Source organism: Embiotoca jacksoni, unplaced genomic scaffold, assembly GCF_022577435.1.
Source record: "Embiotoca jacksoni isolate LCO1_2020_lvr unplaced genomic scaffold, fEmbJac1.0.p SCAF_4, whole genome shotgun sequence".
NCBI lineage: Eukaryota > Metazoa > Chordata > Actinopteri > Embiotocidae > Embiotoca > Embiotoca jacksoni.
Window position 1 is genome coordinate 21,946,822 of NW_027185392.1, and position 20,280 is coordinate 21,967,101.

Consider the following 20,280-nt stretch of genomic DNA (forward strand, 5'->3'; position numbering starts at 1 on the left):
TAAAACTATACATTTTGGTACTGCAGCTGACCACAGGATTGTCAGGTCTGGAGAAAGAAAAGTCTTAAAGCTGTTGAACACAGTAATTCACGTTTAAATCGATTTTCTAAAGTGCAGTTGTGTTCGTTTTTGACTATACTTGTAAACAAAACATGCAAGCGGTTATCAAAATCTGTTTATTTCCTCCTTTGTACAATTTGAAGATGTCACGTAAAACCTCGATATAATAAATAAGACGTCATATAAAACTGCCAGAGAGGTTTTCACACATTGCAACCATCCAATCACAAAAACAACAGTTGTCGTGACAGAAATGATCAAACATATCCTACATTTAGAGGAAAAGGCACAGGTGGGGATTTAAGTGGATAAACAACAAAACTCACAAACAAATGTACGTTATACAGCAGTATAATTTGTATATTGACACATTTACATAAACATACAGAGAAAGGATAAGTCTTGCTGTATTTAGATTGAAATGGGGCTTTTGGGTTTGTACATATACAGTGAATTCTTAATCTCTCAAAAATAAGACTAATCCTTTAATATTACAGTACAGTAAAATGGCAAACTTGAGGTAAAATGAAACTTTGAATGTAAAGGAGTTTCAGAAGGTGATGGGTGCTGTTCCGTATCCACCTTAATATCAGTTTATAACCACAAAGATGCCTTCAAAAAAACCATGTTCCAAATGAGAAGACCAAAAAAAAGAAGAACACAACCATACAATCAAGTGACATAACCCAAATAAACACATTTTCTAATGAGTTCTGGTTTCTTTTCCAGTCAATTAGTTTTCTTCCAGATCAGCTGCGACCTCATCTCACATCTCACTGGGGCCCTTCATGCCGGAATCCTTTGGTGGATCCGTCGATGGCACCATGGGTAGGATGCACTGTGATGACTCACAGTAACCATTTAGACCGGGTGTACCTGGAAGCCCAGGAACACCAGTGATACCGGGAATACCGCGAGGTCCCCTCTCTCCATCACGGCCATCTTTGCCATAAGCCGGACGTCCGGGGACACCTGCAAGAAGAGTAACAGATGAGTAGAAGTTAAACACACATTTTTCTTCAAAGGTCTGTACAGTCTTTAATAAACTAAAATCTGAAAAAGTTATATATATATATATATATATATATATATATATATATATATATATATATATATACGTACATGTTCACATTCATGTTCACTTAATCCTTTTCCAAACAGTTCTTGACTGAAATACAAATTTTGAAAATTCTATAAAATTTGTCTTCATTGCACAAGTAATCATTTATTTGGTGTTTTAGGAAATCAAAACAAGGTCAAAATTCAACATACAGGGCAACAATATACATACACCCACTTTATTATCAATAATCACCACTGGTCATTAAGTTAGTGGTGCTGAAAGTTACAAAATGCCTTTTAATTTGCCAAGACCGAAGTCTCTTAACTTCCTGTTGGTAGTCGTGATTGACTACAGTTGGTAGCATCTCTGTGCCCACATAAAAAGGGTTTGTTTGACAGCACTCATTTGACCAACACAAAGTACAATAGGAAAGTCCTAGGATCTCAATGAAGATCTGAGAAAGAAGATATTTGATTTTTCGCAACTCAGAAACGTCTCCTGGTGCCATTTTTAAACAGCTGCAGTTCCTAAGACCATTAGTTCAAACAAAAGTACAGCTATGGGAAGCTGTAGCCACTTTGGTAAGACCGACAAAAAGACACAAACTGTCAGCTGCGAGGAAATTCATTCGGATGGTCACAAACAAACCCAAGAAACCCCAAAAGCACAGATCTACCATGAACTAGAAGCTGCTGGAACACCCATGTCAATATCTACAATCAAACAAGTTTTACATTGCCATGAATTGAGAGGCTGTTGTCCAAGAAAGAAGCTTTTGCTCCAAAAGCGACACGTTCAAGCTCAACTGAAGTTCACATTTGACCTCGTGGACAAACAAAAAGCCTTAAGATGGAAAGTTTTATGCTGGGATGAGACAAAGATTGAGTTGCTTGGCCACGATGACCAGAGGGGTATGTTTGGAGGAGTGACGGTGATGCATTTAACCCCAAGAACACTGTACCAAAACGGAAGTATGTAGAGTAGTATGCTCTGAGGCCCTTTTGCTGGCATTGGAAGTGATACATTACACAAGGTAGATGGAATATAACATAACCTCAAACCATTAGCTAGATGGTTGAAATTTGGACACAAGTGGGTGTTCCAACAGGACAATGACCGCAAACACACAGCAAAGCTGGTTGTGGAATGGACAAAGCAGGCTCACATTAAGCTTTTGGAATGGCCCTCCCGAAGTCCTGCCATCAACCAGGGAGGCTGTGGCTCAGACGGTAGAGTGGGTTGCACACTAATCAGAAGGTTGGTGGTTCAATCCCCAGCTCCTCCTGTCCACATGCCTAAGTGTCCTTGAGCAAGACACTGAACCCTAAGTTGCTCCCGATGGTGTACCATCGGTGTGTGTGAATGTGCTCCTGATGGCAGCACCTTGCATGGTGATCTGTCTCATTAGTGTGTGAATGGGAAAACCATGTTAAAGCGCTTTGAGACCAAAAGGTGATAAAGCGCTATACAAGTACAGACCATTTAACCCTAATATGGATTGTGCTTAAAAGTCAGGACCGTGCCGAGAAACCAACAAATTTGATTGAACGCGATCATTTCTTCCAAGCAGAATGTTCAAATATTCTGCCAGAAGCTTTTTGATTGCTACCACAAGCATCTTGCTAAAGGGCATTTAACCAAATATCAGGTGTGTTGTATGTCTATTCTTGACCCCATATTCATTTCAGAAAACCAAAAACAAATGACAGCTTGTGCACTGAATGTTATTTTTTTCCTATTGAAGATGTACAAATATGTTGTGTTGCCAATCTGCCCCAGAAAAAGGTCAGTTCAAAGAAATAATAAAAATTCCATCATTGCCATAACATTCATGTACATAATGATAATATGTAAACTCCTCACCACAACTGTATTGTAAGCAATGTAGTTATTGAGGCAACACTGTTATTCAACCTGTATATCCAGTGAAATGCATTCGTTATACTTTAAATTACAGCGCATCCCACACCTGAAAAGTAACTGATGTTTTGATGATGTGTGATCTCTGCTGGTAACTGAATGAAATGAAAATTGCATGTGAAAAATGCATCCCTTCCTGTACTGTATTATTTTTTATTAGAAAAGACCTGCAGAGTTTCGTATGCTGAAGGCAACTCAGCTGAATTGGAGAACAGAAGGAGGGCTTTGCTCTATATTTTTTATCCTTTATAAAAATGTTGCAGGTATTTAATTTCACATGTAAATGTGGTATATTTTACCCACCTAAGTGTACAATCCATGCTGTATTGTCCAGCCAGTATGCATTTTCCATTTTTACATAATGTCCACTGAATAATGCTTGATTTACTAGGGACAGAAATATAGGACACTTATTCTATAATCAGATACCTGGTAGACCAGGGGCACCAGGTTCTCCTTTGGGTCCTCTCGCTGTGGGTCCTCTGTCCCCTCTGTCACCCTGGTCACCTGCAGAAAAGAAAATAATTATCACCAAGGGGAAAAACATAATTGAAGTTACTATATTTAGCATGAAGTTCAAGCAGACTTCACACCTCATCTGTTCCCTCATTAACATTAAGATGATTGGTCCCTAAAGGGGAAAGTGGGTCACAACCAATCAATGTGAAGATTACAGATGCTTGCAGCTTACAAATGTACAAGTTTGCCATTTGTATGATCAGATTTGAAAATTGCTTGTTTCAGGCTCCCACTCCTGTAGACCTCTCAGTTACTTTGGTTCTATGACAAAATATAACTTGTGTATTATATTATCGCCATGTACCATGCCAGCAACAGTAATGCTAATCCTTATAGTAAATCCTCAAAGAGTTGTAGTCATTGGTACAATGTTTTTGCATGTGTTTCCAAGTTTTGTACATGCACCTGCGATGCACCGGCATGCCAATGGTTTCCCACGGGTCCACACATCTACAGGTGGCAGCAATGCACCAAGAAACCCAGCAGTGTGCCACTAAAGGTAGAAAGCTGCAGACTGCTTGCACCTAACCAAACACCACGGGTTTCAAATTTGATTTAAAAAAAACCTAGCTTTGCAAGATTTTAAGAAGGAAGTAAAGGAAGATGGCAGCAACCAGTAAGTCCAAAGTTTATGCTTTAAAATGGTCACTCACCAACCTTAGAGCAACATCACATATGCTATTCTAATGTAGTCGGTTCTTAGAGTCTCCAACATCAACATCATAGTTATTGTGGGCACCTCTGCAGTAAATTGTCACTGAGTTCCAGACACTTTGTGATTCAGTCAAACAACCTTCTAAACATACTCATCTGTCCAAGTGGCTCTCACCTTTGATTCCTTTACGACCTAGTAGCCCAGGTGGACCCTTCAAACCAGGCAGTCCTCGTGATCCTGTGTGGCCAGGGAAACCATTCTCTCCAGAGACGCCTGGAGGTCCAGGTGGGCCAGGAGGGCCGGGAAGCCCGGAAATACCTGACTCAGGCCTGCTCAGACTGGCTGCTAGCTGGGCCAGCTGCTCTGTGACACCGGAGAACGTAGTTTACATTTGTGATTCAGTCATTAGAGCAACTACTTGCAGAATGAACATCAGCTAATAGATCAAAAACACAAAACAGCAACCTGCATCCACATACTGTGAGATCTTCAGTTATTCACTCCAATTACAGAAATACATATTGTATTAGCCCACTTATGCCTTGTGCTAACAAGCCAATTAGAACTGAAAGTTTGAAGATGACAAACTCTTACCTTGCATTACCCTCATGCAGACCTGTTTGATGTGTGTATCTGTTGGTGTTTTTCCCTGCGCAAACAAAGATTGTTAGTAGTGATCAGCCATTTGTTCTTGATAGAATTATGGTCTAACATATTTAGTCCCATGAATATGTGCTGCATTAAAAACACTCCCATGAAATTCTGTAATGTGTGTTGAACTATGGAAAATTCTCCCTGTTGAAGGATCATTTGACCTCCTGGAGATTTTTCTTTCTTTTACCAGCAATTTATTTGTGAAATTGTTGAACTGCAATTGTCCTTTATTGTAGAGAACCTACTTTCCAATAAGAAGCTGTGTTTCAGCAGAAATTCAGCGATCACAGAATCACAGATAGAAAATAAAATTTCTCACCGCTGGTCCCTGCGTTCCCGGCAAGCCTGGCACCCCCATATCGCCCTGCATGCCTCGTGGTCCTAGTTGGCCCGCCTTGCCCTCTTTCCCCTGCTGTCCTCTGCCACCCTCAGGTCCTTTATTTCCTGTCTCACCTGGTGGTCCTGACTGCATTCAACAACAGCAAAGAGACACCAAACTTTGGAATTGCTACAACAGATAGGAAGAATAACAAAAAGGAAGAGGCAGACATCCTTGACGAACCGAACCAACTGTACCAACAGGTATACTCTAAAAGGCGTAAGTATGTGTGGAATTATAAACAAGAAGGAAAAGGTGTTCTTCAGAACTTGCTTTTGTTATCTTGTTGAACTGCTTTTTTACCAAAGCTGGAATAATGTCCAGACCACACTTGCAAATTTGAACTGCAAAATCTTGATCAAGCAGGTTAACCTTTGATGGCAGACTCAAAATGTTTTCTAGCTGCTTTACAGTTAAAGGTTGTAAATAAAATGCTGCCAAGCAACTGCTTTCTGCTCTCTAATGAGCCACATGAAGAACAAAGGCAACTTTGTCAGAAAACATTCAGGCTTTCTTATTTGAATGTGCAGCCATGTTACAACTTGTTCAATTATATTACATAAAATAGCACAAATATACCCTATAAAATGCTCAGTGAGTGATATAATGCGGGGAAAAAAATACTCTGCTGAGGTGAACATACCGATCCTTTCTCTCCTGGTTCTCCTTGATCACCCTGAAAGGGAGAAGACTTGTTACATGTCTGCACGAAGTTGCATTCAAATATATTCATACCAGGTTGTCTTTTTTATTTTGATAATTTTACAAGCCATATCACATATTTTTACAAAATATTATTAGTTCATAAAGCAAATTTTGAGAGCTAAAGTCACTCTATGAACTGCATATATATAATTATCCTGGTCAGAAGCAGGTGTTTCAGTTGTTAATCACTCACCAACTCTCCTCCTTCTCCTGGTGTTCCTTCAGCTCCTACAGATCCCTAAAATGAAAGTGAGGTAGGGGACAGCACTTAGTCTGACACTGGGATCTCTTTGACATAGTCATAACAAGAGGTGGAGGTGCAATATTACTTATTGAAAATACCTGGTCTCCTTTTGGACCATCAAGACCAACTGCACCCTAAGAGAAAAATAACATAATAATCAGCTGGACAATATAAAGTATGTAATGGAAAACAATTAAATCTGTAGCATCAATACCCACAACGATTATATAATTTACAACCCTGTTTCCAAAAAAGGTTGAGACACTACAAAATGTAAATAAAAACAAAATGCAATGATTTGTAAAATAATGTAAACCCATATTTATTTGGAAATTGACCGAAAGCAACATGTGGGAACAGAAATTGTATTGTTCTATATAAAGATTATGCCCATTATGACTATTACGGGTGCTTCCCATGTTACAAATATTTGGGTAAGTGAAAGTAAATTGCTGATATTTAACTTTTTAATAACAGTGACCTAAATTTGATCCTACCTTCTTCAGTCTGATTCAACTTGACTTCATTCTTTCATAGAGGAGGCCTTCTCATTTATTTGATTAAACTCAAAGTTACTGTACTGAGTTATTCTAACCTCAACCCTTGTTTTTCTAACTAAAGTAATCACATCAAGCCAGACCTATTCTGCTGCTGAAATTCATTCCGTTTGTCCACTTTGTACCCGTTATAACAGCCAGGTTTATACAGTGTATTGTATACAATCTAGTATATTGTATATTCAGTAAACATTAATGCAAGTGATTGGCTGATCGACCTTTTCTTGGCTCTGTGTGGCTGCAGACCAGGCATGACCAACATGTCCTGTTAGCTTTACATCCCCCTATATGACTCTTTGGATGATGACGTCAGCAAAGCCCCACCATGGTCCCACCCAAATCAACTATAACCAGATATTGTTTTAATCAGCAAAAATAACAATATCACATCAGTGTGGGACTTTATAAGTCGAGAAAGGAAGCATTTTTAGTATTTTGAGCCAAGATACATGGAACTACTGTTTTTTTGGGATGTTGGATTCACATAGCTTCACTTCAAATTTAATCTGTTTTTATTTTGTGTCATTTTGTGCTTTCTTACTCTGTCTCCCTTCAGGCCACGATAACCGGCAGGGCCAGGAAGTCCTGGAAGGCCTGGATCCCCTTCGCTTCCCTATTAAAACACCCACACAAACCAACATGAAGTAAACTGTTGAATACATTGAATACACATTTAGAATCCCAACACAGCTGTGTTAAGCTTAGAAAAGTTACCTTTCCCAACTTAACCAGACCATTACTACAGAAAATATTTAAAATAAAAACATATCCAGCTTCACATCATCTGAAGGGTGACGCTGGACCCCCCCACCACCGACCATCCACCCTCCCTCAGAAGTGTCTGGGTGTATGTGGGTATGTTGGCATTCCAGGGGAACAGAGATTTCTTTCAAGGCCTTTCAGCTTTTTTTCCTGCCCTTAATCACCCACTGAGCTACAGAAAAAACAAAATCCTTGTAACAAGAGGCCATTCATGCCCGTTCACCAGTGGATTAGAGACTTAAGTGCATGGGCAGAAGTTCACAAAGACCTTCAACTCTTTAATAAAAGCACAAAACATGACTCCACTTCCCAGAAATGCATGTTTGGAGCAAGATACAAAGTTGATCTCGGTGAAATATTCTCATGTTGAATAATACATTCAGGATAGGAAATAGTAGCATTATTTGTGAACACTGATGTTCTGCTGGCTTTGAGTTTCAGGGTGCTGAATTTTTACTGTTCTTTTAACACTGATGGCAGCACTGAACAGATCTGAGCTGAGTTGAGAGGTTCACTCAGCACTTTGCTCAACAACTGTCAAATGCATTTTGTATTTTCTGCCTGGTTGAATTTAGCTTCATCAGAATGTTTTCTTCCTTCACTGTTTCTCCATCCATCTGTAGTCTCCTTTTCATCCTTGTCCTTTCCCACAACAGTATTATTATAATCTTGTTGTTTTTCTCTCTGGTTTAATTAGTGCTACCATAAAGAAATGCTTTTAACCCTGATACACTGGTTTGTCTGGCCACCAGCACAAAATATAAGAAGCTCAGCAAAACTTTGCATTTATATGATTGAGCAAAGAAGGACATAACCCAAAGCTAGGTTTTCTGGTATTTGATGAGTATTTATCCCTCTATTTAATTCCTTAGAAAAAAAGAGTTTTGATCCCAGATCCTTAGGGGATGTTTGTATGTAAATGTGTGAAAATCTATCTATGGATGTTATTCAGATGTCAAGGAAGTTATCGATTTGTTTGGATTGATAACTTCATGTACATGTAACTTTTACTTGTAAACCACTTTTTTTTTTTTGGTAAAGAAATTGAATAAAGCTAGTGTATAATTACACAAGGCAATGCAATTTGCGTAAAACTGAGAATCTGAGTCCATTTCTTTTTGATTTGATACGCATATAACGTCTTTTTGTTAGCTTAATGCTCACCTTGTCCTACTGACTTTTCACCACAGTAAAATGTATCCAGGTAATTCAGGTCTGATCACACCCTTAAACATAGACTTTCTCTTGGTCTTACCCTGGCTCCTGGTAATCCTGCAGGCCCATCGTGTCCTCTCACTCCTCGTTCACCCTAAAACAGAGAAGAGCTAAAGTAAAATCTGTAAATACCAACAGAAGTGTGTCAAAATATAACAAAAGAAAATGCAATACATTTGAATTTTTTCTTGGTTTCTTGGTATTTTCACTGAAATTAAACACAATGACAACCATTCACTTTGAGAAGAAATGGTTTGCAGGGAACAAAGTATAAATTATGAAATGGAATCTCACTCATTAGCTTGGTCTGTCAGATAAATATTCTCAAAAGCCTTGTTCGCCTCCTTCAGTCAGACTGAACACAGTCACATTATTCAACCATCTGACATAAAATAATGACTTGGTAATATCAGTCTGGGTCTGTCCATTTATTTAAAATCTCCTGCCAGTATTTAAGTGCTTGTAAGATATCCTGTGGGTGTGTCATATAGGTGTGGCCAGCAGTCAACTGTGCCTATTGTACCTTCTGGTTTTAAGAGGTGAAAGCCTAAATTAAAAAGCAGGTACAGGTGCATTTAAGAGACTTACTGGTCCTCCTCTGGGTCCAACAGGTCCCACCTCTCCCTGTTCACCACGCTCGCCCTGGAAGCAAATAAGACATCGGATCAGATTGATTGACATAGCTCCAGGTGGGGTTTGGTATTTTTGTTTTGTAATGCAAGTGAAAGTTGATTAATCCATGAGTTGATACCTTAAACCAATTCAAATCAACCAGGTGGTTTAAAGTCCTTTTACATATGAGGCTCTTGTACAATTGAGTAAACGTTATTGCAAAATTATGGATTTGTTTCACCTTGCTTTAAACTTACCTGTTTCCCTGGAAACCCCATCAGTCCTACACCTCCTGGATCCCCTTCGTTACCCTGATGACAGTAAGAGAGAAGAGTACAACAGTGTTGGTTCATTTTACAAATAAACTATGATCTATATAGGAATCTATATCTAGGAATCAAAGTATAGTAGTGTTTTCATGGTATTATTCATTATTGTATAAAGTTTTGATCATACCATTGAACCGCCGTGTCCTTTTTGGCCATAAGCACCTGGCAAACCCTACATGAAGAAAAGAGTGCCAAAATCTATGTTAGGACAGGCAAATTTTAAACTTTTATTGTTATATTAAGGGGTTGGAGATCACTTACTGGAAGTCCCTGTGGACCAGCATCACCTGGAGCCCCATTTTTTCCTGGAAGACCCTAAAAGATAACAAACAAAAAAATGTAAGTGTCCGTGAGGGGAAAAGTTGTCTTAAAGATCGTGTCTACAGATTCAGACTGCAGACTTTCTGACTAAATGCACACTTCTCAAATCCTTCAGCTGTTTTTGAGTCCAAAATCCCCTTCACAAACTAAAATTAAATATTATTAAAAACAGTAGCTACCTTGGACCCTGGCAGCCCGGGTATTCCTTCACGGCCATCTGGACCAGGAAGGCCCTGTTGACAAAAGAAGGAATAATGAGATGTTTATTACATCCATCACGACATACATGTGTTAATGAAAGCACCACCATAGACAAAAGAGGATGTAGGGTAATGCTGTTTATGGAAGGATCTGCATAGTGATTTTGGACAAAAATCTGTGATAATACATAATATTCAGTGACCATAACATATATTTCTGACTGAATCCCCTATTTGAAGGCAGAAAGATGGACAAGCAGGAAAAGAGGTAGGTAGTTGGATGAAGGTAGGGAAAACACTGGGGTGACATTAGCAGATGATGGATGGATGACTTGAGATGTAAACTGTTGTACGGCTTGAGGAAGGAAGGAAGGTAGATTTATTGATCCAGATTTATTTCAGCTTTAATAAGATGAAGCAATACTCACCGGTTCTCCTTTTGGCCCTGGCACTCCTCTGATTCCTGATGGACCTTGGTCTCCCTATGAAATGACAAAAAAGAAAAGTTCATGACTTCAAAATAATATGAGAGATTAAAAATATTGATTATATGCAAATTTCACTAAATTTAGGGGGGGGGGGGGGATTAGCATAACCAAAACAAAAATGAATTGATCATTTTTAAGATCCGTGTTTTACCGTTTAGATCAGGGGTGTCAAACTCATTTTAGTTAAGGGGCCACATACTGCCCACTTTGATCTCAAGTGGGCCAGACCAGTAAAATCATAGCATGCATAACGACAATATTTCTCTATGTTTAAATCATTGGTGAAGGTTTTTGGTTGATAAACCCTATTTTAAGGTCTTTCTACAATAAACTAGAAACATAAAGACCAAAAACTCAGACATCAGCCCGCTGTTTATCTGCCTGGGCTCTCCTCTGCAGATTCACTCGCTTTGTGACGCGTTTGACGTCAAACGCGTCACAAAGTGAGCAGCGAGCGCTGCTGCTTGTGGCAACGAGCGCTTCTTCCTCCGGAGCAGACATCGCATTTACGCTGTTTTTGAAGCAATTACTGGATCGATTAAAAAAAATTACAAAACGTTTGTACTCATAAACCTCCATATTCTCATAGAAATGCAATTTATGTCTTTCTGTAATTTTCACACTTAGCAAAGTCATCCAGCGGGCCGATCTGGACCCACTGGCGGGCCGGATCCGGCCCGCGGGCCGTATGTTTGACACCCCTGGTTTAGATTGTTATTTGAGGTGATTGCATTTTGATTTGTGACCTTAGTATTTCTACAATCCTGCCTATGATGCTGATGACAAGCTAAACAAACCGATCCAATGACATTCAGGTTCATTTTTATAATTCCTCGCTGATGTTGTTTGAGGCATCATTTACAGAGGAAACAGGATGTGAGGACCACAAAAAACACTTGGACAAAAATGTGAGGGGCACAATTTCTATCTGTCATTCGATGTTATTTGTCAAATGTGAATGATATATGTTTATAGCTAAATTTCACTGCTGTCTTTGACAGTTAGATTTGTGATCTTACCAGCACTCCCCGTGGCCCAATCTCACCAATGGCTCCTCTTTGGCCTGCATCACCCTAAAAATTGTTTAACTTTGATCAGTATTTTGTCTGAATGACAAAGAAAACTTAGCAGAGTTCATGATCAGGTTTCCACTCACTGGACCTCCAAGGATTCCTTGAGGGCCCAAATCACCAGGCTTTCCACGAGGTCCCTGTTTGGGGAAACAAAAACAATCAAGTAAAAGCTCAAATAAATTGAATACGTTTTTAGTATACATGGTTTCTATGCAGTGAATGTAATGTAGAGGCATTTTTGCATTTTCTCCGTTAAGAAAAGAAAAAAAAAAAGAACATGTTGAAATGCTCATACATGAAGATTATATATTTAATGTTTAGACTCTTCTAGTGAATTATGTTCATGTTATTTTATGGCGTTAACTGTGCTCAGTTGTTGCGCAACAAATCCTCCAACCTAAGTGACTATATAGGTCATTTGCCATTTTCCTCTTGTACAACCCATAAGAGGATACTGACAGCAGTTGTCATATAACACTATACTAAAGGTTTTTACATTTAGGCACAAAAACAACTTTGTTAGGTTTAGGAAAGATCATTGTTAGCCTTAAAACAATAATAATACATTAATAAATACATGGTTATGGTTTGAGAGTGGTTATGGTTTTAGGTATTTTGCTATTTTGTTGATCCATCCATCCACCCAACGTCCTCCAACATGCACTTTGTAGCTCTGTAAAAATGTAACGTGACCTCCTTTTTTGCATCAACATAATAACTATGGCCAGAAGAGGGTGCTGTCACTTGAATCTAAACATATTGTGTCATTTTGAGGGTTCTGCTGAAACAAGTGCTGTTGTCCTACATGACTTGTAGTCATATCTTAACAATAAAAATGGAACTATGGTAAACTGCTTGCTCAAACAACCTATGGGAATATTTTTTTCAGGAGGGCAGTTTCTTGTTTTATGTCCCAAAGGTTCAAAACAATATTTATAATTTTTTAACTTATCTTAATACACATTTTCTGCAATGTGTGACCTCTTACCCTGTCACCTTTGGCACCGATTATTCCTGCGAGGCCTCTTGCTCCACCTGGGCCCTAAAAGTACTCAGCGGATAGAGGAGTGTTAGTATGTTTGACTGTGTAGAGGCATTTCTGTGTGGATGAAGTTTTTCATTGCAACAGAGAAAATAGTGGAATATTTTACTGGTAGTCCTTGAGCTCCAACTTCACCAGACATTCCTTGTTCACCCTCTTCTCCCTGAAAGAGAATGTAGCCCGTATGTCAGGATTTGATAGGCTATTTAGTTTTTTTTTATTGATTAATCAGTACATCTTTAGCATGAGTTTACCTTGTGTCCTTGTCTTCCGGGCTCACCTGACTCACCCTTAACCCCTTTGTGGCCCTACAGGAAAAAAACGAAATGTTAGAAATCATATAATTAAGAAGCTAATCAGTCAACATCAGTAAAGGACAATAAAGTCAGTAGCGATAAAAGTTGACTTACTTTCATGCCTGGGAGACCAGAATGTCCATGCAGACCTGAGGGGCAGGCATTGGGACACTGAAAAACACAACAGCCTATTTGAGGTCATGGAAAAGCCCTCCCACAAGGGGGCTCCACTGTCAGCTGCCCCTGACTCAAATGAAAAAGTGTTTCTGTTTGGCAGTTGATTTTCATTACTGCGATGTCAGTGCTTCTGACCAGCACTAATCTGAGAAATCTTTGCATTCATCTGGGGTCTAATACTTGACGTACATAAACGTAAAGATGGCTGCTTGCCTTGAAAATGTGTGGATTTACTCTACATTTTGGGAAATTCATGGGACTGATATAAACTGATAATACTAACTAAGCATTTTGTAAAAAAAAAAAAAAAAAAAAAAAAAAAAAAAAAGATTAAGATCCTTGACAGAATCAAATCGAACACTATGGATACTAATTTTTTTTTAGATAATTCCCATAAAACCAACAAATGGAACCATTTTCTTTGCTAGTTTCTTGTTGGTGTCTTAATATTGATTATATATTCATATTTTGTTCATATCACTTGTGAATTAGCTTGAACAGCCTCCATTTTTGCAGTTTGAAATGTAGGCAAGGAAAGTCCTACCATGTAGCATGTTATACATTAAGCCTTTGCTGGTTGTATTGTAGTTTGTGGGTATGTCAAATACTTTTTTACTCTTTTACTAATAAATGGGTGTAAATTAATCTACTTACCAGGTCCTCGCCTTGATAAACAGCTGGAGGTCCCTAGGAAAAAAAAATAGCTTAAATTGTCTTGTGTTCATTTTCAATAAAGATCTAATTTATTCATCAAAAATGATAATAGTTACACAAAATCTCAGTTGTTTTGACTGTGATACCCAGCAATGTTTCTGGAGGCTTTAAAAACTGCCCCCCACCACTGCCACTTTTACATCACATTTTCTTTAGGAGCTCCCCCGTTTTTGTTTTGCCCCACTGCAGTAAAGCACTTCTAATTTAACATTAATGATCACTTTCCCCGAATAATGTTTAACAGGAGCATAGACAGAAACTGTGATATTTACCCGAGAACCAGCAGCACCAGGAGGACCAACTTGACCTCTTCTGCCTCTCGCTCCCTTCGACAGATAGATAACTTTTAATTAATTGATGTTATATCATCATCAGCACATTTTTCATTTTGTTTGTTTGTGTGTGTTTGTTTGTTTGTGTGTTTGTTTGTGTGTTTGTTTGTTTGTTTGTTTGTTTGTTTGTTTGTTTGTTTGTTTGTTTGTTTGTTTGTTTGTACTAAAGATATTTGCAACTTATTTAATGAATTAAATTAACTTAATTTGCAAAGAAATTGTAAAAGTTGAATTATGGATGACAAACTTTCCATAGTTAATTGATTAGTGACCAGAGACCAGACCATGATTCTTATACTCACAGGGGGTCCGACTTTACCCAGTTCACCTGGAAGCCCATCTGTACCAGGAATACCCTGTTTAAAAAAAAAAAAAAAAAACATGCATGAACTCTATACAGCCTCTAAAACCTTTAAAAGGGTAAAAACATAAGAAACTGTAAATGTATCCGAATGTAAAACTATTAAAAAACATCAGCTAACGTTGAAACCTCAAAACTCAGAATTGTGTATTAGTTTCTTGGAACAAGAGCAGTAATCTATTTGGCTTTAAGATACTGACACTGGAACAGGATAAACTTTCCCTTTCAATAGAAACAAGTGGATTTAGAAAAATATTCTTATTAAAACATTCAAGGCACTACTCACTATGAAGTTTTGTCTTTAATGTTGTTGTGTTGTTTTTTTCAGTGGGAGGTTGCATAAGAACAAGAACACATATTTATAATTCACCAAGTGGGAAAATGTATTTCAGCATTTGTATTTATTATAACTGCAGACATCAAAGTAACAATCAGCCGCAATGTGTGACTACAGCGCTGTAAACTTGGAACAGTGTCCTGGCATCAAATTAAAGTGGATCAGTAACCGCTGTATAATAATTTATATGATATTACACTGTACTCACATCAAGCCCGTCAGGTCCCACACCCTGGAAGAGAGAAATCATAGTTTCAGAGTCAAACACATACTGACTTTTCAATAACAATCAGCAGAGAAAATTCTGGCATATACCTTTATTATAAAATGTAAATATTGGGAGGGTAATAGCTGCACTTACAGGCTCTCCAGTAGGGCCACGAGCTCCGAGCTCACCCTAAAACCCAAGAAGAACAGTGATATAAGAATCTGCACTTATATTTCATCAGAATGACTAATTCAGTCAAATGTGAAATAATAAACTTACTTTTGGCCCTTTTAGGCCCACTGGGCCTGGATCCCCAGGAGGTCCAACAGGTCCCTGTACAAGCAACACAAAATACATTAAAGATATTTCATGTTACCATGATATTTGAAGTATATTGGTTAAAAATACAAAGTACAACATTGTGAACACTGAGTTTTCTTGATGCAACATTTTAGCTTTCTGCACTGAACAAACTAACAATAGCATAAACTTTATGTAATGATGTAAAAAAAATGTCAGTTCTTTGTGTCCAGCTGAATGCAACACCATGAATTTATCCAACATGGCTTCATGAAAAAATTTAATCATCTTTGTATTATCAATCACAGCCATGCTATAAAGAAGTGAAGGAGAAGACCATACTGAACTGTTTATAGCTCCACTTTTAAATGCAACATGGTCTCCTAGAATTTAAGGATTAATAAAAATTCATATGAAATTTGGCAGGACACATATTTCCACATGCTTAATTTCTAGTCAAATAAAAGGGAAATATCAAAAAATGTGAATGGTACGCTGCAAAAATGTTGATTGAAGGGATCAATAAAATGTTCACTCACCATTTTCTGGCTATGATTTGGCACTGTTAAGTAGGTCAAAGTTGAACTAGGAGAAGTTTGGGTAATGTTTATATCATTTGCCTTTGTTTTCTTTTCCAAATAAGTCTAACGTGGGGTTGTTTACAACGCTTGTGCCTAGTTACCAATAGCAATGACCTCAACTGCAAGACTTTAACCCAAGAAAAAAAAAAAAGGTAATTATTACACTTTCTTTGGTTTTATTCATGACATATGTCTAAAAAAATCTGATATTAGATTGAGGGTGGGCCCTTTCCTCCCTTCTGTGGCTCCTCCCCTCACCTGCCTCCTTCATTAAGGACCATCAAAAGACTCTCCACTTTGCTAAAAGCATGATCAAAGCAAGGAAACAGAGACACCTAAAACCAGTCAGTCAGTCTATGACAAAACTCTGTTCCTTCTATCTTAAAAAGAGACAGAGTATAAAAAAGGAAGACTCCTTCCGGTATTCATCCAGTGTTGTATTCCAGTTTATTTTCTGCTACAGGTATGGAAACTGATCTCACTCTGTTTCTTCTATGATTTGTTAAACTTTTCTCTTGCCAACGAAACTGTGAATTTACCCATCTTTTCTCAGCACCATTAATTAAGCAGACGGAAAACACAGTATAACCATCTGCACCACCTTTCCTCACATACACTTCTTTATAGTCAGCCATGCCTGGGCAGCCAATCCCCCTGCACTCCCTTCAGTCTCATACAAAAAGACCCCTGTTCCTGTCAGGAAGCTATTTGAGACTCTCCCCTAAATAGCCAGATTGATTTATTCAAGGGACCTTTTTTTCTCAATGTTTTTACTCACTGGAGGCCAAGACAAACTGCTCACACAGCAGCAGATCTGAATATATCAAGTCATCCAGCTCAGATCTTACAAAGATTCCATACATCCAGACACTGGAGACTTTTAGACCCATCTACAGGATCAAGGCAGCTGGAGGATTCAAAACTCAACAAAGTTTTTATTATTAAACAGTATTTGAAATAAAGACCAGCCTGCTGCACTAGCTGTAAAATGTATGTCTGGTAGGCGATATCTTAATCACCTGAAATCAAAACCTACTAGTCCTGAAGGTACTGTCAATATGTTGACATGTTGTTTTACTTACATCTGCCCCTGGAAGGCCTGAAGCTCCAGGAGCCCCGTCTTTGCCATTATCTCCGTCAAGGCCCTGGAAGCAGACGTTTCAGTATTATCACTGTCCATTTAAATAAATTAATCCTAAAATTAGAAGCCATTATACATGTGGAACAAGAAAATCAAATTTGACTCACTGGTCCACCATTCACTGTGGAGTCTTCGCCTCTGTCACCCTGAAGACACATAAATGAGGTATTCAGATCAAAATGAGATATTAGTTATGGTTATTACATTTTGTTTCAGCGTCTGTTAAACACATTTTCAAAAGGTATTTCGCCCCATAGGATGTGTTTTTAATGTGATCATGGTACATAATTGAGTTCATCAAATGGGGATTCAGAAGATTTTCTTAATAGCGTCACAAACCATTGTGCCGCATGTGATAATTCAGTTAAATTGAAAACATGATGGATGCCCTGGTGGCCTAGCAGTTTAGGTGTCTTCCATGAGTTGAAACGTCCAGTCATCTGTCAAAGAACTCTGGAGATAAAATACACCTCTGGAAAAAATTGTTTTAATGTTTTTGCTTAGGATCCAAGATCACGTTCTTACTGAGTCAGCAATATCACATATGAATGTCAGGCTTTCTTTGGATGCTGCCAGGGTTTATTTATTTATTTACTATTTGTTAACATTGTGGGCATTATCACTAACACAGCAAGCCAATTAACCTGAAAGAGTGCCAAAATGATTTAAAATCACAGTTTCTGTGGAAGATGAATGTGGTCCGGACAAAACACATTATTGTTTTAACAGTTGCTGCTTTGGCTTCAGTGTTCACGAAGCAGATTAATCCATGAATGATCGGGACCAAAGCTGCATGAGCCACATCTGAAAAGAACCGTTTATAAAACAAAATGCAGACTCACATCGATGCCATCCACTCCGGGCACACCGGCTACCCCGGGCGGTCCTGCGGGACCTCTGGGGCCAACTGGGCCCCTCTGTAAAACAAACACAAAAATCAGTTTTCACTTTTTTCCCACTGAAATCCATCTCTAAATATCATCCAGTGCTGCTGCTGCTGCTGGTGTGAGGGGCAGCTCACACAGAGACCCATTGTCTGGGTGATGTGAGGGGAAAGGTCATGAAACCAAACCCGGTTTCCCATTTTAGTCATTATATCGCCTAAGTAACTGCATGTGTTCAGATTATTGCTGCTGTCTGAAGCTTATTGGTGCCAGGTGCGCATTTATAGACTCTGTTGGGGGGAAAAAACAGGTTATCTAATTCTACCTCAGATTCACTCAGTTTTTATATGTACATGTCCCATATTGATTCTGTTAATAAGCAAAAATGTTAGCAAAATGGGAAGAAGTAGTCTTAAAAGAGTGTATAAATATAAACACTATTATATATATCCTGCAAATATGCAGGATATCCAAGAAAGACTTTGATACTAGATTTAATAAAATGACTCAGTGCTATATGCAATATGCAGTTATTTATTTTTCATCGGGTAATATGGGGAAAAATAAGAACAATAAGGTAGAATGCAGTCTCTTCATTGCTGAGCAACACAGACAAGCTGAAACTGCCAATAGAAATATAAAAAACAATGCCATAGGAGAATAAAAAATATCACATCCCACTGGCGAGATATAAACCTACTTCTAGCCACCATACAGACAACCAGATTCACTACTGTTCAGTTACACGGATGCAAGAGAAATAAAATACCATAAAATGAGATAAGGTTTATATACATCCACCAGTGAGCACCACCGACACGCTGTGAGCACCTATATGTCTTCGGCAGGAGAAAACAAGCAACACCTATCTCTCACCTGAGCCGAGCAAATCAGCACAATTTGCAGAAAAAGCACCAGCAAAGACTCCCGACAGGTCCTGGAGAGAGCCATGGTCTTCCCACAGACCGAGTAAGACACTTAAAAGTCCCTTTTTCCCAGATTTGATACTGCTCTCACACGGTCCACCTGTCAGCGTCCCCCCTGACTAAAACCCCACCGCCTGCTGGAAGGGGAGGATGTTAGAAAGTCCTGATTATTCCTGAGAAGCTGAGGCTCTGCAGGCTGACTGGAGGAGGAGGGGTTCTTTGCACACGCAGGGTGTGGTGTATTTCCATTTACTTTGAAATTTTAAAGCTGAAAGTACAGTGAAAGTTGAATAACAGAAAAATTGTCTGGTTTTGATTGTTGCATCTTTTTTAGGAAGGTTATGGAGCTTCATCATCTCCTCTACAAAACCTATTTGTATGATACAACATGACTTGATCACTATGGGGATCTTAATATTTATTATCAAAGTGACCCAAACTCAAAGTATGCTTACTAATCTTCTCTGGGACTTTGATCTAAATCTCATGGTCCTCACCCACAGATGGAGATGTTGTGAGTAAAAAAGTGAGTAATTATCATAAAAATGGTTGTCTCCATGACAACTGATCCAACTCCATCCACTTATTGAGACCAGAAAGAAAACAACCACAAACAAATAAAACAAACAAAAAGAGCGGGACACAAAAAGACTACATCTAGACAGAGGAAGAACTACTAAGAAATGCAAAATTAGTTCAACAATTCACAAAATGGGAGCCGTTTTCTCTAACTACACCCATGGACGCAAATGAACTCAGAAAAATGTAATGGGAGGATTATGAGTAACGACTATTCTGTTCTCTTCTGTAATGTTTTGGGGTCAAAAATTAAGCTTCATGTTCAAATAATTCAATACAATAGTGTTGCTATGGTCTGAATCCGAACATTATCACCACCACCTAACACATGGTGTAATGTCGTCACCATTTGAGAACGCATCTTTAGAAAATGTTTCATTTATTTTAAAGTCTTATTCGTCACCAATATAGCTTACTGTTTCTTGTACATCCTACTACTGCTCGGTGTGAATGTGAGAGCGAATGTGGCTATCTTTCTGTGTTGCTGATCCCCGGACCTACCAGCTGGGATTGGCTCCAGCCGCCTCGTGACCCTGGTCAGGGTCTATAGTCAGGATAAAGCGGGTATACTGTATATATATATATAATGGCGGATGTTACTACTCCAATCCAGTAGGTGACGCTAACGCGTCAACTAACTAACCGT

General features: G+C 38.6%; 1 protein-coding gene across 1 annotated transcript; it reads right to left on the reverse strand.

Moving 5' to 3' along the window:
• Nucleotides 1-78: 78 nt before the first annotated feature.
• On the reverse strand, nucleotides 79-19,187 carry col9a1a (collagen, type IX, alpha 1a). The gene is made up of 32 exons (XM_069167148.1): nucleotides 19,006-19,187; nucleotides 18,088-18,162; nucleotides 17,353-17,391; nucleotides 17,187-17,249; nucleotides 15,503-15,556; nucleotides 15,377-15,412; nucleotides 15,224-15,247; nucleotides 14,620-14,673; nucleotides 14,258-14,311; nucleotides 13,926-13,958; nucleotides 13,209-13,265; nucleotides 13,053-13,106; nucleotides 12,908-12,961; nucleotides 12,745-12,798; nucleotides 11,840-11,893; nucleotides 11,703-11,756; nucleotides 10,624-10,677; nucleotides 10,175-10,228; nucleotides 9,936-9,989; nucleotides 9,802-9,846; nucleotides 9,603-9,656; nucleotides 9,322-9,375; nucleotides 8,774-8,827; nucleotides 7,298-7,369; nucleotides 6,298-6,333; nucleotides 6,149-6,193; nucleotides 5,894-5,926; nucleotides 5,191-5,337; nucleotides 4,812-4,866; nucleotides 4,392-4,580; nucleotides 3,473-3,550; nucleotides 79-1,032 (listed from the first exon to the last, which is right to left on the reverse strand). Exons 1-32 carry the CDS (start codon nucleotides 19,078-19,080, stop codon nucleotides 827-829), a joined length of 2,064 nt encoding a protein of 687 aa, XP_069023249.1. The 5' UTR covers nucleotides 19,081-19,187; the 3' UTR covers nucleotides 79-826.
• Nucleotides 19,188-20,280: the final 1,093 nt, after the last annotated feature.

What these genes read in the sequence shown, in the direction of transcription:
- col9a1a (XM_069167148.1), bottom strand. Translation starts at nt 19,080, where the DNA reads ATGGCTCTCTCCAGGACCTGTCGGGAGTCTTTGCTGGTGCTTTTTCTG. An exon ending in TGGGACCTGACGGGCTTGAT is followed by an intron (nt 14,674 to 15,223) that starts GTGAGTACAGTG and finishes TTTTTTAAACAG; the next exon opens with GGTATTCCTGGTACAGATGG. An exon ending in TGGTGCCCCTGGTCTACCAG is followed by an intron (nt 1,033 to 3,472) that starts GTATCTGATTAT and finishes CTCTTCTTGCAG; the next exon opens with GTGTCCCCGGACGTCCGGCT.